General features: G+C 44.4%; 1 protein-coding gene across 1 annotated transcript in view; it reads left to right on the top strand.

The window, feature by feature from the left end:
• Positions 1-829: 829 nt before the first annotated feature.
• LOC147450319 (uncharacterized) overlaps positions 830-24245 on the top strand; it is a 93539-nt gene continuing 70123 nt past the window's right edge. The window contains exons 1-2 of the mRNA XM_086519579.1: positions 830-1098; positions 1190-1493. Of these exons, the coding sequence (XP_086375705.1) occupies positions 1344-1493 (150 nt within the window). The 5' untranslated portion in view covers positions 830-1098; positions 1190-1343. The remainder of the gene's footprint in view (positions 1099-1189; positions 1494-24245) is intronic.

Raw genomic sequence — 24245 nt, 5'->3', positions numbered from 1 at the left:
CACACTTTCTCACGCTCAACTTTTCATTGAAAGAAATGTTTGGTTAAAGTGGAAACACGATTGTGACCAATGTTGTTTCTCTTTCACTCTAAAATGTAAACATTAAAGGTCTAATTTGTGAAAAAGTAAACTCGAAGATAATTTGTAAACTTGGACATGATGTGTATTAGAGTTTACAACTATATTCTAGTGAATGCAAATGTCACACATGAATGAATTGCGTGAGAATGTAGTGATAGGACATTGAGCTCTATCTAGGTTGGTATTGACACTTTACTTTTGCCTTGCCATTCGCCATCCTCGTGATATGTGCAATCGGCTCCATGTTGTTGATCCCACCATCATTTGGCTCTATCAATGGCGTTGCATTGGCCATCTTTGCATTGATCCCATGTCGACAACCGTCCATCAGCACCACAAAAGACCATAGAGTCTTTAATGAAGCCCAAGCTGTGGGATCGACGCACAAGCAAGGATCGAAATTAAAAAACAGCGTGCGCCATTGGATGTTGTCCGAGTTTACTTTTTTTGGCCGAGTTTACCTTTTGTCGTTTGTATAAGGGTGTGTTGCCTTAGATGCTATAATATCGTGTCGTTTTCAATTTCAAAAATGCCGGCTGAGGGCAAGGGGAAAAGGAAAAATTCTGCCATAAAATAGAGAAAAATAGAGTAAAAAATTGGGAAAATAACTCAATTTTTTGAAATTTCCTCTTGGCAAATTCAAGGAAAGGAATTTGTATGTTTGAGAAAATGATTTTTCCTCGACACGGACCTCTCAAGGGACTTGCATGAACGGACACCTGTCAGGAAGCCAAATTTGAGCCACGAATGTCGCCGTTTGAACGCTTCCCTCCAAAATAATCAGGAAGCTCGCAACTCGCCATATCACACCTTCGCGTCTCCAGCTCTTCGCCCCCTCCGCCACGCTCTTCTCTGTCCACGTGGCTCACATGTCTCTGCTCTCTGGAAAATTTCAGAACTTCAGTTATGGCCTTAGATGCCTTGCCTTCGGCGTCGCGATTCCCTACAACACATTTCCCTCACGCGGTTCTTCACGATGCCTCAGAGGAATGAGAGCATTGCCCTGATCATTTGAAGGTACCCGTAACTTGCTGGTAATCATAGTTATTTCTCGGCATGCTACACTTTATTCGACCTTTATCAAATAATTTCAGTAATGTTCGTGCAGGATCAAGCTGTTGCCAACAACAGCATCGCCATTTTTTCACCTTCTTCATTGCACGAGGAGCATAGTTTGAGGATAGGGTAGCTCCCTTGTACTTCATAAGCTGAGCATAAGGTTGCAATCATTAGCAAAGTGCCTCTTGTTTTGAGTCACCAACATGACAGATCCTGTAGATTGGGCACCATTCGCAAGTGATGGTGAGGAGTTCAGAATGCTGCCCCCATTGGGCATCACTTATTGCCTCACCACTGATGATATTTTCAAAGCAAGACCAACTCCTTCTATCAGACGGTATCTTCATGGTCAAGTAAGCTGATTTACCTACATATAATGCTTTTTGCTTTTAAGACTCTGTTTATTCGAAGTGTAACTCATGACAAGGACATGTCATTGACTTTTAAATTAGATTGTGGCTGCCTTTCCGAGCTGGTCCTTATCAAAGCCATATTGGTTGTCAAATTAGGGTCAACAATTTTGCTTAAAGATTAATTTTTTGTAACAACAGCTTTTTGGCATGTGTGTGGGGCTTTGTTGCCTTCTTACTTTCTACTTCCCTTCAGTTTCTTTTCTGTAGGGCTTGTGAGTATGGATAGCTATTCACTACGTAACACACCATTTTTGGATTTAAAAAGCGTTGATGAGGTATTTGAAATAAGATTGTAATATTTTGTGATACTTGTTGGAGACATGAGAGGAACACAAAGTATGGCATAAGTACTAAGGACAGTGAAAGACAACGTTAAATCAAAACATCTAGCCTAACAAATTGCCAAAACTCATCAAACAAACTCAAGAGATAGGGACGAGTAGCCCAAATGCCACTTGGACCAAGGGTGAATGATTCCTTCCACCAAAGCCCCGTGAGCTCTCCACCTTGAATATATATATTTTGGAAATATCCAGCGATTGGCTCGTTGCATTTGCGTCGGCTACAATTTTTTTTTTACACAGTTATTGTTCACCCTTGGAGGATAACCCTTGGCCCACACGGTCATTGTTCACCCTTGGTCCACTAGTCCACGTGGTGTCTTAGTTACACTAGGTGCACTTAGGTCCACCAACCTAAGACAACCCTTAGGTACACTAGTGCACCTTGGCCCACTAGCTGCTTGGTACTTGAGCGTGTGACCCTAGCTGGCTACAGATTGCGCGACATTAAACCAATCACTGTCCAGTGAGGCACATCAAGAGACCAAGAAGGATGATTTGTTGAAGAAACACGTTGGTGAGATGTCAGTTTTCTATAACATCCAAAGTTTAAATGAGATGGTAAGAGTGTTGTGTCACAAGACAACACCACGTGCAATAGAAAAGAACAAACTGAACAGACTTTTGTTGGAATTAGGGTTGCAGAGAAACACACACAGCTTGGAGAAGACAAAGGAAGCTCAAGGCACACAATGGAGAGTGTGTTACTTAGTGTGCAATGGAAAGATAGATAGCCCTAGAGTGATGGGCGTATATACAATGCTCGGGGGAAAAAAACCTCCTAAAGAGGGAAAAAATGCCCCGGCGGTTCTAGTGTGTTCACACACATCACTACCACATATATATGGTAACGAATCCCCCCTGGAGTGATGCAGTGAACGAGAGCTGGCACATGAGTAAAGGGAAGTGCCATGCCTTGAGGACATGATCAATCCACAAAGGGGAGTAATCCCAAAGCTTCGCGGAAAGCTTCAAGCTTCTCACGAGACAATGCCTTTGTGAACAGATATGCGACATTGTCCTGTGTTGGCACATAAGCCAAGCTGACCTCTCCTGCTGAGAGCCTCTCCCTGACATAGTGGTAATGCACCTCAATGTGCTTTGTGCGAGCATGAAAAATTGGGTTTCTCGCAACTGCCAATGCGCTCTGACTGTCAGTGTAGATAGTGTTGGCAGTGTCCTGTCCAACACCCAAATTAGACATAAGGCGTCTCAGTCATACACACTCAACCGTAGCAGTGAAGACTGCCCTGTATTCACCCTCACAACTTGAAGTGGCCACAGTAGGTTGCTTCTTGCTCAACCATGATATACATGAATTGCCAAGCATGAAACAAAAACCACTTGTGGATACTCGCGTGTCAAAACAACCAGCCCAATCTGAGTCCGAAAAAGCATGCAAGTCTGGCGGCAATGATCCCCCCTTGGGATAAAACAAGCCAAGATGTAAAGTGCCACTAAGGTAGCGGAAAATCCTCTTGATAGCCTGCCAATGCTTAGACCCTGGGCTATGCATAAATCTGCTGACCTGTGAGACTGCAAACTGAATATCCGGCCTCGTGTTGCATACATAAATGAGGCAGCCAACAGTAGTTTGATAAAGAGTGACATCAGCAGGATCGCCAGCATCATGTAGACTCAACTTCAAACCTGTTTTCATGGGAGTGGCAATAGGTTTGCAATCCTCAAGTCCAAACTTACATAGCAATGTCTCTATGTAACTTTTCTGACACAAGGCAATACCGCCATCACTGCTTAAATTGTATACCCAAGTAATGATGCAACAGCCCCAAATCTTTCATCTTGAAAGTAGCATTCAAATCAGCCTTAAATTCAGCAATATGTCTCTCATTTGGCCCAGTGATCAGCAAATCATCGACATAAAGAACCACAATGAGAAGTACATCACCCTCACACTTTACATACAATGTGCTTTCTGTTGGATTGTTACGAAAGCCTCGTTTGACCAAATGAGTGTCAGCTTTCTCTTACCAAGCACGAGGAGATTGCTTCAACCCATACAAAGCCTTCTTACTTCTGTACACTTTTTCCTCTTGTCCTTTTATGACAAAACCGCGAGGCTGCATTACATAAACTTCCTCAAATATGTCACCATTCAAGAAACCAGTAACAATGTCTGATTGATGTACATCCCAACCAAAATGAGCTGCCAATGCACATAGAAAACACACGATAGTCATACGACAAGTGGGAGCAAAGGTATCTTCATAATCTATGCCTTTTTGCTGTGCATAACCCTTTGCAACAAGTCGAGCCTTATGGCGATCGATCTGACCATTCGGCTTGCGTTTCAACTTGTAAACCCACTTCGTATCAATGGCCTTTTTGCCAGGAGGCAAATTACATAAAGTCCATGTGTCATTTTCTATAAGTGCATCATATTCTGATTGCATGGCAACCATCCAATTTTCTGAATTCTGTGCTTCATCAAAAGACAGAGAACTATCAACATCATGTAAGCTAGACACAACGAAAGCATAACAATCTGATGCATAAGATGCATGGCGAGAGCCTGAACGAGTACGACTAGACAAAGGTGCATCCAATTTACTGTCACGCAAAGTGTGCACCAGCCATTTTGACATACCTCTAGCCTGCTCATTTTCAGTCCTTTCCTCATCAAGTACATCATGTACATCTGCATCAGTAATAGGTTGATCTGTAACATTTTCAGAAACCCCCATAGGCTGTACATTTGCCTTATTGGAACTTACATTCGTATTTCCACCACTGAAAAGAGGCAACAAAGTGTCATAAATGTCTTGTGAGCTTACATTACTGTCTCTAGTACATGACAGCAAGGGCTGAACAGAATCTTCCACAAACACTACATCCCGTGAAACCAGAATATGTTTTGTTTGCGGATGATACAACCTGTAACCTTTGCTTTCAACACTATAACCAACAAAAATACATTGACATCCTTATCATCCAATTTTCTGCGCTGTGTTTGTGGCACCAAAGCATATGCCAAACAACCAAAAACACGCATGTGCTCAATAGAAGGCTTTCGATCATGCCATGCTTCATATGGAGTAATAGACTGCAAAGCTTTCGTAGGACACCTGCTTAGTACATAAGTGGCACACATGATGGCCTCGAGCCAAAAGGAATGCAGCAAAGCTTGACGTTTGACCATACATCGTGCCATTTCCGTAAGTGACCTGTTTGTCCTCTAGCAACACCATTTTGCTGAGGTGTATAAGGCATTGTACATTGGTGTTTTATCCCATGACTAGCTAGAAATGCATTGAATTCATGAGACATATACTCCCCCCCTCGATCGGAACGAAGGGTGTCCATAGTGCATTTCGAGACATTTTCAGCGATAGCCAGAAATTGTTTGAAGCACATGAAAACTTCGGACTTCGCTTTAAGCGGAAATACCATGTATGCTTGGAGTAATCATCAATGAAAGTCACGAAGTACAGGTAATTGCCCAAGGACGGAGTTTGCATGGGCCCACAAACATCACCATGCACAAGTTGCAACCTACATGTGGCTTGAATTGAACCATCCTTTGGAAACTTAGAACGCTGCATCTTACCCAAAATACAGCCTTCACAAACATGTTTGATAGGTACTTCAAGAGGCGGCAAAGAAGCAACCATGTCGGATTTCTGCAAACGTAACAAACTGGCAAAATTCAGATGACCAAAACGTGCATGCCAAAGTTTTGCATATGAAATAGCCCTTGAATCTGCAACAGCATTTGCAAAGTTTTGTCCACACTTGTCATACAAAGTAAGCTTGTACAGCCCACGGCACAAAAAGCCAGATGCAACAATTTTCATTATCAAAACTGAGATCATCAACTGTACATCTGTCATCCACAAATTTGACTACAAGTCCAAGTCTAGCAAGTGCGGATACAGACAAGAGATTCTTCTTGATCCCAGGTACATAAAGTGCATTAACAAGTGTGAAGGAACTGCCATTTGCAGCAGTAAGCACAATCTTTCCAACTCCCTGAACCGGATAAGAGGCATTGTTGGCACAAGTGACTGAATTTCTATGAGGTACAGACTCGAGAGAGGTGAACAATTCACGATGTGAGGTAATGTGCTTTGTAGCACCACTGTCGAAATACCACACATGTGAATCTGCAGCAACTGACAAGCATGCATCATGGACAACAGGATTGTAAGTGCACTCTGCACTAAAAGCCCATTCTGCATCAACATCAGCATTACAGTCTCCTTTTACAGAAGACTTAACAATGGTTGCATTTGTTGTGAAACCAGCATTTGCAATGGAACCAACCACTCTCTTTCTTCTTAGCCTCTTTGGCCTTCAACTTAGGACACAACTTGATCAAGTGATCATTAGCTTTACAATAATGGCAACGCATCTTCTTTTTGCCCTTATTACCAAAATTGCCAGACGAAGTGTTGGCAGCAGAAGCATTAGGAATAGAAGTTTTGCCACTCGCAGCAGAACCATAAGAAGTGGCTGCATTATTGTTACCGCCCTTTCTGTAAGAAGCAATAAAAGCCTGTTCAACTGCACGCTGCGTAGTCCTGTTTTTTCTAGAAAGTGACTCTTGCAACAGCAATGTGTATAATGCATCAAACTTGACAACTTCTGGATTTCCTTGGATCATAAGTCTCCAAGTACTAGCAAAAGTCTGGTAAGAATCTGGTAAGGCATCAAGAACAATCTGCACAAGGGAACTGTGTGAAATGACTTCACCTGCAGAAATCAGTTGCTCATTGATATCCTTGACACTAGCAAGCAAAGTGTCTATATCCTCCTCCTCATGCATAATCTTCGACTCTAGCTCTTTACGCAGCAAAGCAATTTTAGCCTCATTGCGACTTGCATAAAGACCAGCCAATATATCTCAAGCCTGTTTTGCAGATTTTACTGAACGAATGTGAGGAACAATGGTGCGCTTCACAGATAACGCAATCAATGCATGAGCCTGCGCATCCTTTACATCCCAACGAGATTGTTCTGCCGTAAGCAAAACAACTCTAATAGCAACAATCCTTGCAGCAAGACTTGCAACATCCTCAACATCGCCTGCATCCTCAGAACCAGGACGTACATCAATGCCCTGCACAATATTCCAGACGCCCTTTGACACAAGAACGTGTTGCATCATATAAGCCCACATAGGGTAATTGTCCCCATTCAACCTGTCCTCAGCAGCAAACATCTTGAAGACATCTGTGTTGTTGTGAGCCATGGTAAATGTTACACCTGATGTGAAAACTGCTCGTAATAGGAGAAATGGAGCGGGAACAACACGTGCTATATAGCACAAACCGTAGAAGACTAAAAGGGACCTGTTATACAGAAAACGGCACTGACAAAAATTCTGCACAAAATGACGAAATTGCCTGTGCAAACCTTGTTGTAGTGGAAACATAGGCCGAAATGAGCCCGAATCAGAAATCAAAAATAAGAACGCTCGCCAAACCTCACTGTAAGCAGAGAAAGTGAGCAAGCGTGTGCTGGAGTAGCTGGCGACTAAGCCCGGGAGGACGTAACTGCTCTGATACCAATTGTTGGAATTAGGGTTGCAAAGAAACACAGCGTGAAGAAGACAAAGGAAGCTCAAGGCACACAATGGAGAGTGTGTTACTTAGTGTGCAATGGAAAGATAGATAGCCCTAGAGTGATGGGCGTATATACAATGCTCGGGGGCAAAGACCTCCTAAAGTGTACGTGGACAAGCTACTTCATGGCAAGGGTTGGGTTGGGTTCAGTTCAGTTTAGTTAGATTAGGAAGTGTTCTGGTACTTTTGTGAGTCTGTTCGTAGACCGTGCATGTCCAGACACTTAGAGTAGTTGCACATAACATGCTCATCAAATTACAGTCAGAACCCATCAGGAGCATTTTACAGTGCATAGATCTATTTTCCCTATTTTTGACATTTTTCACTTCCTAGGTTGGGAACTGCTAACAAATCTGGCAGAAGAGGCAGCAAGAACTTCGCGTTCAACAGGCACCTTCTCAGTAGGATCCCCACAAGAGACCCTAGCGTTTTCTGCATTAGCAGCAAGGCCTAGCGTTTTTGCATGACAGACCAGCCTTGGCGTCTTGCATAGCAGATCAGCCCTCGCAGTTGTAGAACAACAGATCAGCCCTAGCATTAGCAGATTTCCACAGCAAGACAACATTCAGCCCTAGCGTTTTTGCGTCAGCATAACCATTCAGAGTTTTGCAGATTCTTCGTGACAGAACCTCAGTGAGCATCAGCGTTCTCAGTTTTCAATAGCTAAACTATAACAAACTTGGACACTCCAAGTCAAGAATCAATCGCGACAGCACCAAATAACCACTTCAAAACAATTCACAGATCACAATAGAATTGCACTGGCCCGGCGGAGTTCCGTGCCTAGAGATATTGGCCCCAGAGACTGACGCCCCTTTCGGTATTTCTTTTTGTATTAATCAATTCAAAGTACAAGAGAGTGGGTTGGGATTCACTCTCAGACTTTGCGTCCAGATGCTCTGAGAAGTGAGGCCCTCACCACTAATTTAAAGGTTACAAGGGATGCCCAAAAGCAGAGCCCCAAAAGCTTCAAATTAAAAGCAATTGCTCTCTCTCTCTCACAGAGAGTCAAAACCTGAAAGCAAAAGCATTCTCTCTCTTTCTCATTGCGTAGAGAAAAAGCAAGATTCGCGTCGCTCATCGTTTTATTAAAAAAAAAAAAAGCGCACACACACACAGCCTCCGCGATTTCCGGAAATTAGGGTTTTTTTTGGGGCAAAAATTAGGTTTTGCATGAATTTTAGGGTTTTTGGCAGAAATTAGGGTTTTTGCTGTCTGTAGCCACGTCATCACTTTGTGACATACCCCCCTCTTGAAAGCATTGTAATCGACCGCGATTACGCTTGCAAAACTGACAAAAGCCATAAATCGTCTTAGCAGACACTGATTGTTAGTACCTACGTACTAGGGACACACATCTAGCACATGTACCAAATCGACAGTCACATCACACGACATCATAGGACATCACCAGACATCACATGACATTCAACATTCATTCGGATCTTAGACCATGATTTATCGGCAATGTAGCTAGCAATCACATCTAGGTCCAATCAGGACCTCATCGATGTCCGATTGACTAACCCCTATTGCAACCGTGTCTATTCGAGATCAAGTAGACCAAAATGTTGCAGTCATTTCGTCTATCAGTTCCTGCACTCACAAGAAGTCAAGAACAAATCAATATCATAATCAGGAATTCCATTTCATAAAGTCATCCAGCAGAATACTGTCAGCTCTCAGTATCCCTGAAGCTCAAAGAGACATCAGTGACTTTAGTATCAAAATCAAGGCATTTGTTGACAAAGGAGCGGAGTAACTCCCCTCTTGTGCATCCCATTGCACCAGATCTTCGGTCAAGCTGAATTTCTGGGTTCCGTTTGGAGTAGACTATGCTAAACCAAAACATTGAGGTAAAGTTTCACAATCCGAGGAGTATCTGCTAGGTCCTCCTCCTCCATCCACTTCGCATCAAATGCAGGAAAGTTCTTGAACTTAACCAAGAACCGCCTTCGGAATTTACCTTTCTTAATATCCGTATGTGCCAAAATCTGTTCAGGAACACTCCTTGTTTTCTTCCACTGCGGGTTGCTCATCAGGCTCCCCATCATCAGACACATCACCCTTAACAGGTTTCAAGAGACTCACATGCAATGCATTGTGAATCCTCCAAGTATCTGGCAGTTTCAATCGGAAGGAGACATCATTTATCTTTTCAGTAATCTGGAAAGGTCCGTAGTATCGCATACTAAGCTTTGGAAAAAGCCTCTCCTTTCCCTTTTTCTTTCTTAGGCGTGCCTTCTCAAAACGTAAGAGCACCCAATCATCCTCCTTCAATTTCAAGTCGCGACGATGGCAATCCGCTGCCTTTTTCTGTCGTTCTTGAGACTCCTGCAAAGTCTTGCGAACCTTGGCAAAATGCGTATCCAAGTCTAGCGAATATTCATCCGCTTCAAATATCTAATCTTTCGTGCTCAGGAAGGATGGAACCTTCGCAGCACTTTCAACAATCTCACATGGCGTCTTCCCCGTCGAAGAGTGTATCGTGTTATTGTAGGCAAATTCCAACAAAGGTAAGTTCTTTTTCCATTGAGTCTTCTAATCTGAGATACAAGACTTCAATAAATCTAAAATCACTGAATTGGTAATCTCAAATTGCTCGTCAGTCTGCAAGTGGAACGATGACGAGAACTGCAACTGCGTGCCAATCTTCTCCCAAATTGCCTTCCAAAACAAACTCATAAATCTGGGTTCTCTTTCGGAGACAATCGTCTCAGACGTGCCATGTAATCGGAAAATCATCGTGATCATTCTGTGTTCTCGGGAATACTTTTCCAGGGGTGGGTGGGTATGGGTAAAGGCTTTAACAATCCCTGTGCCTTATGCCTGTCAAAATTGACCTTCTGGCATACTAAGCAACTGCGCACAAACTCTTCCACATCCTTTTTGAGTCTCGGCCCAAAGAAGTATCTCTCTACCCCCTTCATGGTGGTAGCAATGCCGCGGTGAATCGTAAAAGGTGGACAGTGGCATTCAGTCATAACCTTTTCCCTCAACGGTTGTGTAACGCACAACATAGTCTTTTTCATCAAGTAGCCTTCCCGAAGGGAGTATCCAGCTACTGTCTCCCCATCCCGTATCCGTGTGAAAATATCTGCAAAATCTGTATCTGTGGCATACTGATCGACCATATCCTCGAAGCTCCTATGATGTATCGCGGAAATAGCCAGAACCAACGGCTTCCGAGACAAAGCATCCTGCTTTTCTGAAAGTTGCTTCTGTGGCAAGAAGTAGCGCAAACTCTGATGGTCTGTAAAGACAGTAAAATCTGCTCCGAGTAGATAATGCCGCCACTGAGTAAGAGCATGGATAACCACCAAAAGCTCTTTCTCATAAATCTGTGCTGTCAACTCCGGCCTAGAGAACAAACGGCTCTCGTAAGCTATGACATGGCCTTCTTGCATCAAGACCGCACCCAGACTATGACCACAAGCATCACAATATACTTCAAATGACTTCTGCAAGTCCGACAAAGTCAAAGTTGGTCTCGTAGTCAATTTCTCTTTCAATGTCTGAAAGACAGTCACCTCTGTGGATCCCCACGAGAAAGGTACTCCTTTCTGTGTCAAGATATGCAAAGGGGAAGCAACCTCTGCAAACTTTCGTATGAACCGCCTGTAGTACGAACACAGTCCCAAGACGCTTCTAACTTCATGGACAGTCCTCAAGTCGGGCCAATCACGGATAGTCTCTATCTTGGCCGGATCCATTTGCACTCTTGCTGCTGACACAATGTGTCCCAAAAAGTGTATCTCTGGTAGGAAAAATTCACTTTTTTTTGCATTAATCACTAACTTGTGATCTTGTAATGCCTGAAAGACTTGAAGCAGATGATCTCTGTGTTTTGCCTCATTCTTGGAGAAAAGAATGATGTCGTCAAAGAAATTGCCAACAAATAGCCCGTACTCTCGAAAAAATCCTGTCCATCATCCGGTTAAATGTCGCAGGAGCATTGGTTAAGCCAAAAGGTATCACCAAAAACTCAAATAACCCAAAAGTCGTCCGAAAAGCTGTCTTGTAGACATCTCCTGGCGCTATCCTGATCTGATGATATCCACTCGTCAAGTCAATCCAGCTAAAGCACGAGGATCCCTGTAACCTGTCGAGTATATCATCGATCCTAGGAATCGGAAATCTGTTCTTGATGGTGATTTTGTTGAGAGCTCTAAAGTCGATGTACATTCTCCAAGATCCGTCTTTCTTCAAAACCAACAACACTGGAGAGCAATACGGTGAAGTACTAGGCTGGACAAGACCCTTTTCCAAGAGGTCTTTCACTGGGTTCATAATCTTTTCATTCTGTACTCGGCTCACACAGTAAGGTGGCTGGTTCGGTGGAGTGCTTCCAGGTATTAGATCAATGGTTTGATCTTCAGGCCCTCTGAAAAGCAATCGGCATGAGTGTGGAGAAAAAAATCTTGGCGTTTTTTTGATCAGGTCAAAACATATTCAACCTTTATCCATCGTTCAGTTCTCTCCCAAAAGAATGAGTAAAGAAACTGAAGTTCATCAAGTACAATTTCTGAGCCCTTCATTTGTCAAATTCGCTTTCTCGGCCCGGTAGTCAACCACTGCGTAGTTCTGGTGGTACCAAGGGATTCCGAGTAGAACGTCACTCGCGTGCCCTGAACACCTCTGTCATTGCAAACAAAGTTTGCCAATGCTCGGTGTAATGGCAACATCCCATCCGGGTGTCAGTCTAACTACCTCCGCTTGTGGCGTCAGTCTGTTGGGCGTTATTCAAAATTGAGCCGCCAATTCCAAGTGAAAAGAAGTTGGCCTTGGCTCCTTCAAAAGAGCTTCCTGATCCTTCACTTCGCCCCAAAAAGTGGCAAAGTTTGTACTTTCATTCATTTGATTCGGTGCAAGTCCCATGCCATGTGGTACCAGTTCTGCTTTTCTATCTGCCTTTTCTGCCACGTTCCTCAACTGCTCTCGAACTCTCAGGCCTGTCGTCGTCTTTATCATTCTGTTCTTTCTGTGCCTTTTTAGGGCACTTCGCGGAGATATGTCCCTGTTCCCTGCATCCAAAAGCACTTCCTCTCTCTGACGAAGCGAGCTCTCTCCTCAGGAGTAAGCTTGGGTCGTGCATCCTTTTTCTCTAGGTTGCTCTTTTTCTTTCTACTTTCATTTCCAGAAGTCTGTTCGGCTCATTGTGGCCTCATCTGTGGGGTAGGTTAGACTGCCAGAGTGAATGGCAAAGCCTCGTTTCGCATGACTCATCAACTCCTGAATAGAAGCTGACTTCTGTTCCAAGCAGTGATCTCGGATCTCTGTAGGTAGACCCAAGGTAAACGGCTCAATCTGTTCTCTGAACGAGATCTCTTGAATGAAGAGGCGGGTAGAAAAGAGCTCCAGAATCTTTCACAATAAGCATTGATTGTATCTTTCTTGGTCATCCGAAGATGGTTCCAAGCAGCTCGTATATCTCGTTCATATTCTTGCGTCAACCAAGAAGAAATAAAAAGCTTCTTAAATTTCAGCCATTTAACTAGCGCAGTCTTGTTTAAAAGAAGCGTGGACCACCAAGTACGAGCATTCCCCTTAAAGTAAGAGGCAGCTCTCCGAATCTTGGAGTGCTCTGAATAGCGTCCTCCCCCGAAAGCGATGTCAAACTGTTGTATAAAAGACAAAGCCTTCGAAGCATCTGAGTATCCTGAAAAAGTATCAAACTTGATCGAGTGGCCACCTTCCTTAAACTCTTGGACTTTCTTGCTTTTATCTTCGAGAAAGTCATACTGGTTGGCTTTGTAAAAATTCTTCTTGTTCGTATAGAAGTTTCCATCATGAGAATCTGAGCTATCTGTAGTAGAACTGTCAGTCTCTGGGCGAGATTTAGTCTTCTTTGCCTTTTTCTTGCCCTTTCCGAAGCTTTGTTTCTTGCTTCGCTTTTTACCTTTTCTGTCTTATTCGATTGAATCTGAAGAGCTAGAAGAACTGTCAGAAGAAGAAGAAGAAGAACTGGATATTCCTTCAAATCGAACACGCTTCTTTCGTTTCTTTGCCTTGTCAAAAGTCGACCGACGACCCAAATATCCCGGGAAGTCAGTGCTTTTCTTTTGCTTTTTGCCGTGCTTTTTGGCTTTCTTTTGCGCGTCAAAAAGTTGAGCAATCCGTGCATCAACCACCTCTTCTAATTTCTTCTCTGAATATTTCTTGTGAGCAGAAGGTTTCTTGAGAGTGGGTGCAGTGGTTTTCTGCCACTGCTCATGCACTTCTTGAAAAGAAGTCTCGCTCATATATTTTGCAAATTTTGGGTCCTTCGCAAAATTGAGCATCATCTTTGTTGCATCGCCGATCAACTGGCGACGCTCCATCTCTCACCGCTCCGCATGAGTACGTCGAGGAGGGCCATACTCTTTGTTTGAATCTTCGTTGTGATCCCAGCCCGCATCTCCATATGCAGAGGGAGTCGATTGATCCTTGCGTGAAGCCATAGGTGACGCGGAAAAAAAATTGGGGATTGGATTTCTCGTAGAAGAGAAATCGGCCGTGCTTTGATACCACTGTAACAAACTTGGACACTCCAAGTCAAGAATCAACCAAATAACCACTTCAAAACAATTCACAGATCACAATAGATTTGCACTGGCCCGGTGGAGTTCCGTGCCTAGAGATATTGGTCCCAAAGACTGGCGCCCCTTTCGGTATTTCTTTTTGTATTAATCAATTCAAAGTACAAGAGAGTGGGTCGGGATTCACTCTCAGACTCTGCGTCTAAATGCTCTGAGAAGTGAGGCCCTCACCACTAATTTAAAGGTTACAAGGGATGCCCAAAAGCAGAGCCCCAAAAGCTTCAAATCAAAAGCAATCGCCCGAGCTACATGGATACCCACCTGTCTCATGGTTTGAGATGTGCTATTGGTCAGATTCGTACATCCTCACACCAGCTGGAAATTGTTGGAAATTGAATTTGGCAGATTTAGGGGAATCCCACCTGAGAACAGAATTTGCAAGTTATGCAGAATGGAGCCGGAGACAGAATTACACTACATATGCCATTGCACCATATACTATGAGATACGTGGGCGTTTCCATTGCCTATTTAAAGAAGGCTTTGGACCTCTAGATAGAGTCATGCAATACCAAGATCAAAGGTGCTTAGGCCTGTACCTACTGGAACTACATCGGCACAGGGATAACCTAATGAGAAGACAAAGAGCACTACAGCCTCAGAGGTAGATCACAGATTTCTTCGGATCGAGAGAAGCAGGAATGGAAGGAGAAGCAAGAGGCCAGCAGCAAGCACAAAGGAGTACCCACATTCATACAAAAGGCACCCTCATTGACAGGGCGATTGAGCTTAGGAAATCGAGACGACCACGACCGAGATGCAGAAGTACACTTCATCGGAGGAGACTACAACAAAGGATTAGAAGTATTCAAGCCAGACACCAAGAATGCTCCTAAGAAGTTTATCTAATACTTTGTATTTAGTTTTTCGCATTTATTTTTCTTACTTTCACACTTTTCAGACATTGTAACAGATTCACCACTTTTGTATCAGTTTGGTCTCATAGGTCACTCTGGCCTTTTGAAGACGTTAATATAACATTTCATTTCATTTCATTTCTCACAGAGAGTCAAAACTTGAGAGCAAAAGCATTCTCTCTCTCTTTCTCATTGTGTAGAGAAAAAGCAAGATTTGCGTCGCTCATCATTTAAAAAATAAATTAAAAAAAAAAAGCCTCCGCGATTTCTAGAAATTAGGGTTTTTGGCAAAAATTAGGGTTTCTGTTGTCCGTAGCCACGTCATCACTTTGTGACATAAACACTGTAGGAGAAGTCCCAAACCTCACAGGTCTCACCTTCCCGTAGCAAATCCTCGCCGCATGATCAGATACAGCGTAGTTTGCAGATTCAGTTCGTAAAACACAGATTTCAGCATCTGCGTTTTGAGCGCGTCGTCGTTGCATCGTCGTCATCGCCGTCGTCACCGACATAGAGTCAGAATTCAGCAGATAAAGATATGCAGATTTCAGCCCTTAGCATTTTTAGATTTCAGCCCGTCTCATCGTCGTCGACATCGTCGGCAAGTCCAAGCATTGTAGAGTTTTGTGCAATCAAGAGTAGATCTCTCTCGCCATAGAGAGTGGGGCCTTCGGAGGAGGGTTTGACAACATTCTCGTGTCGTATTCTTCTCTCTCTCTCTCTCTCTCTCTCTCTCTCTCTCAGTCTCAGCACCGTCATTCACAGTGTTCACTTTGTTTGTGTCCATTTTACTCTCTCACTAAAGGAACGGAAGGCTCTCCCTTCCGTAAGTAAAAGGAACCCTTGAGCACAATTCGGAGCACTCATCTTGAGCAAAGCTCAACATTCACTTCCGTTGCACCTTACATTGGTATCAAAGCTTTGACAGTGTTCTGTATCACTCAAGGAAAGAACCACATTTTTTTTTTTTTTTGCTTGTTGCGGTCGCACGTAACCCAAGTCCTCTTGGGCGTGTCGATTCTTAATCGTGTTTTTGAAGAGTGACAGGAAGCCCAAGAAAGAAGGGCTTGTCCAACCTCCCCTTGTTCTCTTTTCAATCATTGAGAGCGGACCGTGCACTTAGCGGCCGGCCAATCGACGTGAGGTGGGAAAAAGCAACCTTGGTGTGAGCGCAAGGCCGCGAAGGGGTGCGCCCGCGAAAAAGAGAAGAGCTCGGGTGAAGTGAAGATCCTTCTCTAACATAGACTACAAGCTAAAGATCAACCTCAAGAACCTCAAGACCCTCAAGAACCTCTTCTGCTAGCAAATCTGGCAGAAGAAGCAGCAGGAACTTCGTGTTCAACAGGCACCTTCTCAGCAAGACCCCCACAAGAGACTCTAGCGTTTTCTGCATTAGCAACAAGGCCTAGCGTTTTTGCATGACAGACCAGCCATGGCGTCTTGCATAGTAGATCAGCCCTTGCAGTTGCAAAACAGTAGATCAGCCCTAGAGTTAGCAGATTTCCATAGCAAGAGAACATTCAGCCCTAGCGTTTTTGCATCAGGATAACCATTCAACGTTTTGTAGATTCTCCGCGACAGAACCATAGTGAGCATCAGCGTTTTCAGTTTTCAGCAGCTAGACACCGAAGGAGAAGTCCCAAACCTCGTAGATCTCACCTTCACGCAGCAGATCCTCGTCGTACGGTCAAATCTAGCGTAGTTTGCAGATTCACACATATTTCAGCATCCGCGTTTCCAGCGTCATTGTCGTCACATCGTCGTCATCGCTGTCTTCACCAACAGAGAGTCAGAATTCAGTAGATAAAGATTTGCAGATTTCAGTCCTTAGCATTTTCAGATTTCAGTCGTCGTCCTCATCGTCGTTGACATCGTTGGCAAGTCTAAGCATTGTAGAGTTTTGTGCAATCGATAGTAGACCTCTCTCGCCATAGAGAGTGGGGCCTTATGAGGAGGGTTTGACAACATTGTGGTGTCGTATTCTTCTCTCTCTATCTCGCAGTCTCAACACCCTCATTCACAGTGTTCACCACTTTGTTTGTGTTCATTGCACTCTTTCACTAAAGGAACGGAAGGCTCTCCCTTCCGCAAATAAAAGGAACCCTTGAGCACAGTTCGGAGCACTCATCTTGAGCAAATTTCAACATTCACTTCCGCTGCACCTTACATTGGTATCAGAGCTTTGGCAGTGTTCTGTATCACTCAAGGAAAGAACCACATAATTTTTTTTTGCTTGTTGTGGTTGCACGTAACCCAAGTTCTCTTGGGTGTGTCGATTCTTAATCGTGTTTTTGAAGAGAGACGGGAAACCCAAGAAAGAAGGGCTTGTCCAACCTCCCCTTATTCTCTTTTCACTCATTGAGAGCGGACTGTGCACTTACTGGTTGACCAATCAACGTGAGGTGGAAAAACGTAACCTTGGTGTGAGTGCAAGGCCGCCAAGGGGTGCGCCCGCGGAAAAGAGAAGAGCTCCGCTGAAGAGAAGATCCTTCGCTAACACAGATTACAAGCTAAAGATCAACCTCAAGAACCTCAAGACCCTAAAGAACCTCAAGAACTCAAGAACCAAGACCCACAAGAACCCAAGTTCCTCGTGAACTTAAGAACCCACGACTTCAGTGTATGGTCATTACCCGAAGCGGAACGGATACTTCGCATGGAGGTGTTGAGCATGGCAATGGCAAAGAAGAATTTTCCCCACCAGGAGGTTTTTTGGACCCTCCCTGTCACGTGACAAATCCAATCCTATGTGTCCATGGACAAGCTACAACACGACAAGGATTCAGTTAGTCCAGTCAGTCTAGATTTAGAAGTGATCTGGCACTTTTGTGAGTCTGTTCGCAGACTGTGCATGTCCAGACACTTACTTTAGATGCATATCCTCTGGTTGCACAAAACATTGTCATAAGCATTCCCATCAGAATCCATCAAAATCCTTCAGGGGAGTTTTCCAATGCATTTAGCCTATTTTTCCTATTTTTGACATTTTTCACTTATTATTTTTAAGTGACTTTTGTTAGAAAGTAGGTAGGGTAATTTTGCTAAGTTTATATAAATAGAAACCTAGCGCTAGCACTTATTGTCAGAAGAGGGCAACAGGAGCACCTTGCTCAATAGGCAACTTCTCAGCAAGACCCCCCCCGGCAGGAGACTTAGCGTTTTCAGCCAAGGACAGCCAGCATTTTTCTCCATTGCAGATCAGCCCCAGCGTTTTGCATTGCAGACCAACCCGGCGATAGCAAGACATAGTAGAAGTCTAGCGTTTTTGCAAAAGCACAGAATTCAGTCCTAGCGTTTTTGATTTGCAGACCGACCTCAGCGTTTTGCAGATTACCGCGATGGAACCTCAAGCAACACCAGCGTTTTCAGTTTTCAGCCGTTAGACATCGCAGAAGAACCCCCGAATCTCGTAGATCTCACCTTCTTGCAGCAGTTCCTCGCCGCACGGTCAGTTTCCGCAAGGTTTACAGTTTCAGCCCGGAAAACGCAGATTTCAGCATCTTTGTTTTCAATGCGTCGTCGTCGCATCGTTGCCATCGACATAGAATCAGAATTCAGCAGATAAAGATTTGCAGATTTCAGCCCTTAGAGTTTCTAGATTTCAGCGTCGTCGTCCTCATCATCGTCGACATCGTCGGCAAGTCCAAGCATTGTATAGATTTGTGCAATCATAAGTAGACCGCTCTTGCCATAGAGAGCGGGGCCTTCGGAGGAGGGTTTTACAACGTCTCTGGTGTCGTATTCTCTTCTCTATCTCTTAGTCTCATGCACTTCCATTCACTATGTCCACACACTTTGTGTCCATTGCACTCTCTCACTAAAGGAACGGAAGGCTCTCCCTTCCGTAAGTAAAAGGAATCCTTGAGCACAGTTCGGAGCACTCATCTTGAGCAAAGTTCAAACATTCATTCCGCTGCACCTAACAATGGTATCAAAGCTTTGGCAATGTTCTGTATCACTCAAAGAAAGAACCACAAGAATTTTTTTTTCTTGTTGCGGTCGCATGAACCCAAGTTCGCTTGGGCGTATCGTGTTTTTAAAGAGTGACAGGAAACCCAAGAAAGAAGGGCTTGTCCAGCCTCCCCTTGTGCCTCTGTTCACTCATTGAGAGCGGACCGTGCACTTAGCGGCCGGCCAATCGACGTGAGGTGGGAAAAAGCAACCTTCGTGTGAGCGCAAGGCTGCCAAGGGGTGCGCCCGCGGAAAAGAGCAGAACTCGGGTGAAGAGAAGATCCTTCTCAAACACAGATTGCAAGCGAAAGAAGAACCTCAAGAACCTCAAGAACCCAAGACCTGCAAGAATCCAAGTTCCTTGTGAACTTAAGAACTCAAGATCCACAAGACCCCAAGTTCCTTGTGAACTTAAGAACCCAAGACCACAAGAACCCACAAGAACCCACGACTTCAGATGGTCATCACTGGAAGCGGAATGGATACTTCGCTTGGAGGTGATGAGCATGAGAGAGGCGAAGAAGAATTTTCCCCACCAGGAGGTTTTTCCGACCCTCCCCCTTCCCCATCTACGCTAAGGATTGCACTAACTCCTATGGAGGAGTTGGAGCAGATGTTTATAGATAGGAAGTTAGAACGCGAAGCAAGACGAGCAGAAAGAAAAGCAGAAATGGAGCGCGAACACCAAGAAAGAATGGTAGCCATAGCGTGTGAGAGCGAGCAAGCATGCTTGGAAGCCAAAGAAAGACAAGCTGAATTTGATCGTGAGAAGAAAGCAAGAAAGGCAATGAACGACCGACACATGGAAGAGATGTTGCGACTTTTTTCTCAAGTGCAGATGCACTTTGCACAGAATCAGAAGAAGGAGACTTTCAGTCTCTTCTTCTCCCAAGCATGACACACATGATTTGCATGATGATGATTTGAATGACAATGATAAGCATGATGATTTGCTTGATCAAGATGTGATTTCTCACAAGCATGATGAGTTGCATGAAGATGATGTGATTGTTCACAAGGATGATGTGTTAGTTGATACTTTCTCTAGTGAAGCTAACCTCGTTGTAGATTCAATCAATCACGAAGAACCGATCTTGGCTCTTGAGCCTAGGTCCAAAGAACCCCCTCAGGAACCGATTTTGGCTCTCGAGCCTAGGTCCAAAGAACCCTCACAAGAAGTACTATGTGTTTGAGTGATTCGTCAGCATGCATTGTTCGAGTGTTTCATTCGTGATCGTTTCCTGTATTTTAGTCAACGTCTTTATGTGATCCCTTTTCCTAGGCATGACATATTGTACGAAGGGGGTAGCCTTTCCTTTGGCTGCCGGCTACTAGAAAGAAAGTCTTATGTCTTTGTTGCACGGTTGCTTACCGTTGACCACGTTTCACTCATGAATGAGCACGTATGCATGCGGATTTTTCATGAAAAGCTGAAAAGTATGTAAGGAAGCCGCATTCCATGTCTCTTCCTTGGCATGACACAATTGTAGAAAGAGCACATGACAATATGAGCACCAAGCATGGGCATTTCCGTTGTGAATTGCCACAATTGATTGCTTTAGATCCGAAGAGAAAGATTCGATCTCATTTTTTGCGTGCGTGTGGTGAACGGTTTGGCACTCTGCCTCTTTGTTTATCTACATTGCATGCACAGTCTTTGAAAAAGACAAGATTTTTTCCACTCACTTTACATGGAATAGGTATGTTCATGGTTTTGTGTTAGAAATGGTTTTAGGAATTTCCAGCCATGGAGATTCTTGAAGAAGAAAGAAGCATGACTCTAGATAAAGTTGAAGCATTGAAGAAGCTACATAAGACTTTGTGTCGCTTTCGGCGCGGCCCAAAGAATCAAGCGTTGCAGACCTTTATGAAGTTTAAGTACCGCACGACCCACACATCAGAGTGGGCCGGCGAAGAGTCCCTTACAGGATTCCGGATGCTATTGGCGATCTCCCTCGACGCCATACAGTTCGGTACCAGTACCTCACTTTGAAAAGGAGGCGATGCCACGTGACACATCCAACCCTATGTGTCCGTGGACAAGCTACAGCATGACAAGGGTTCAGTCAATCGAGATTTAGAATTGATCTTGCACTTTTGTGAGTCTGTTCGCAGACCGTGCATGTCCAGACACTTAGTGTAGATGCATATCCTCTGGTTGCACACAACATGATCAAAAGCATTCCCATCAGAATCCATCAAAATCCTTCAGGGGAATTTTCCAGTGCATTTAGCCTATTTTCCCTATTTTTGACGTTTTTCACATATTATTTTTAAGCAACTTTCATTGGAAAGTAGGTAGGGCAATTTTGCTAAGTTTGTATAAATAGAAACCTAGCGCTAGCACTTATTGGCAGAAGAGGCAGCAGGAGCACCTTGCTCAACAGGCAACTTCTCAACAAGACTCCCGCGACAGGAGACTTAGTGTTTTCAGCCAAGGACAGCCAACGTTTTTCTCCATTGCAGACCAGCACCAGCGTTTTGCATTGCAGACCAACCCGGCGACAACAAGACACAGCAGAAGCCTAGCGTTTTTGCAGAAGCACAAAATTCAGCCCTAGAGTTTTTGATTTGTAGACCAACCTCTGCGTTTTGTAGATTACCGCGATGGAACCTCAAGCAACACCAGCGTTTTCAGTTTTCAGCCTTTAGACATCGCAGAAGAACCCCCGAACCTCGCAGACCTCACCTTCCGCAGCAGTTCCTCGCCGCACGGTTAGTTTCCGCAAGGTTTACAGTTTCAGTCCGGAAAACGCAGATTTCAGTATCCGCGTTTTCAGTGCGTCGTCGTCACATGGTCGCCATCGACATCGTCCAGCCCTAGCGTTTTTGATTTGCAGACCAACCTCAACGTTTTGCAGATTACCGCGATGGAACCTCAAGCAACACCAGCGTTTTCAGTTTTCAGCCTTTAGACATCGTAGAAGAACCCCCGAACCTCGTAGATCTCACCTTCTTGCAACAGCTCGTCGGCGCACGGTCAGTTTCCGCAAGGTTTACAGTTTCAGCCTGGAAAACGCAGATTTCAGCATCTGCGTTTTCAGTGCGTCGTCGTCGCATCGTCGCCATCGACATCGTCATCGACATAGAATCAGAGTTCAGCAGATAAAGATTTGTAGATTTCAACCATTAGAATTTCCAGATTTCAGCCCGCGTCTTGTCGTCGTCCTCATCGTCGTTGACATCGTCGGCAAGTCCAAGTATTGTAGAAATTTGTGCAATCATAAGTAGACCGCTCTCGCCATAGAGAGTGGGGCCTTTGGAGGAGGGTTTTACAACGTCTCTGGTGTCGTATTCTCTTCTCTATCTCTCAGTCTCATGCACTTCCATTCACTGTGTCCACTCACATTGTTTGTGTCCATTGCACTCTCTCACTAAAGGAACGGAAGGCTCTCCCTTCCGTAAGTAAATGGAACCCTTGAGCACAGTTCGGAGCACTCTCTTCAGCAAAGTCCAAACTTTTATTCCGTTGCACCTAACACTCCCCTTTTCCCATCTACGCCACGGATTGCACCAAATCGTATGGAGGCTTTGATCAAGTCGATGATGGACATGATGGCACAACAACAAGAAGTGGATCGCGTTGCCGTGGAGCATGAACTTCAAAACAGACAGGAAACCTTGGACCGCAAAGTGCGCTTGGCAGCCGAAGAACGAAAAGAAAGAAAAGCACAAAGAAAGGAGGCGGCCGAAGAAAGACCAACGGCGTTGGAGGCCGAGCATGAGGTATACAGAGAACTACGCATGCAAGAGTTGGTCCGACAGGTCCTCACCTCGAAGTTCGAGCTGACCAAAGAGGTTGCTAGTTCATCAAGTGGCGCAAGCCGAGATTCGGACTCCAACAACCCCGTCACAGAGAAGTTGACTTTCGGTAAGTATGATGGTAAGATGGTTGCTACTATTATTCATTCTTGGTTGCATCAATTTAATGCTTATTTTGCGACAACTAAGAAGACAGACAATAGCAAGGTTTTGACGGCATTCATGTATCTTGCCGGTGATGCCATTAATTGGTACCACGCATGGCAAGAGGCACAATTGGCCGCGCACCTGGAGGAAGCCGACGAAGACACGTCCCTTTCCTTCAATTGGGCCGACTTCCAAGACAAGCTCAAGGCGCGGTTTATGCCCCCACAGTACCTAGTACGGTTGAAAGACGATTGGCGCAGTCTCAAGCAAAATGGTATGCCAGTTATGTCTTTCTCTAATCGTGTTTTGCAGCTCAGCACCTTCATTCACAGTGTTCACCACTTTTTTTGTGTCCATTGCACTCTTCACTAAAGGAACGGAAGGCTCTCCCTTCCATAAGTAAAAGAAACCCTTGAGCACAGTTCGGAGCACTCATCTTGAGCGATTCACTTCTACTGCACCTTACATTGGTTCAGCTAGATTAGGAAGTGTTCTGGCACTTTTGTGAGTCTGTTCGCAAACCGTGCATGTCCAAACACTTAGAGTATATGCATATCCTCTGGTTGCAGACACCATGATCATCAGATTACAGTCAGAACCAATCAGGAGCATTTTACAGTGCATAGACCTATTTTTCCTATTTTTGACATTTTTCACTTATTGTTTTTAAGTGACTTTTGTTGGGAACTAGGTAGGGCAAATTAGCAAGGGAAGTATATAAGAAAACCTAGCGCTAGCAAATCTGACAAAAGAGGCAGCAGGAACTTCGCGTTCAACAGGCACCTACTCAGCAGGACCCCCACAAGAGACCCTAGCGTTTTCTGCATTAGCAGCAAGGCCTAGCATTTTTGCATGACAGACCAGCCTTGGCGTCTTGCATAGCATATCAGCCCCCGCAGTTGCAAAACAGCAGATCAGCCCTAGCGTTAGCAGATTTCCAAAGCAAGACAACATTCAGCCCTAGCATTTTTGCATCAGCATAACGATTCAGCGTTTTGCAGATTCTCCGTGACAGAACCTCAATGAGCATCAGCATTCTCAGTTTTCAACAGCTAAATACCGCAAGAGAAGTCCCAAACCTCGCATATCTCACCTTCCCGCAGCAGATCCTCGCCGCACGGTCAGATCCAGCGTAGTTTGCAAATTCAGCCCGGAAATCGCAGATTTCAGCATCTGCGTTTTCAGCGCGTCGCCATTGCATCATCGTTATCACCGTCGTCACCGACATAGAGTCAGAATTCAACAGATAAAGATTTGTAGATTTCAGCCGTTAGCATTTTTAGATTTCAGTCCGTCTCATCGTCGTTCTAATCGTCGTTGACATTGTCGACAAGTCCAAGCATTGTAGTGTTTTGTGCAATCAATAGTAGACCGCTCTCGCCATAGAGAGTGGGGCCTTATGAGGAGGTTTGACAACATTCAAGTGTCATATTCTTCTCTCTCTATCTCTCAATCTTCGCACCTTCATTCAC

This window comes from Adiantum capillus-veneris, chromosome 9 (assembly GCF_014529385.1).
Source record: "Adiantum capillus-veneris isolate H3 chromosome 9, ASM1452938v2, whole genome shotgun sequence".
In the NCBI taxonomy this organism is placed as follows: Eukaryota; Viridiplantae; Streptophyta; class Polypodiopsida; order Polypodiales; family Pteridaceae; genus Adiantum; species Adiantum capillus-veneris.
The sequence above is the reverse complement of the archived record's forward strand: the minus strand, read 5'-3'. Positions and strand labels throughout refer to the sequence as shown.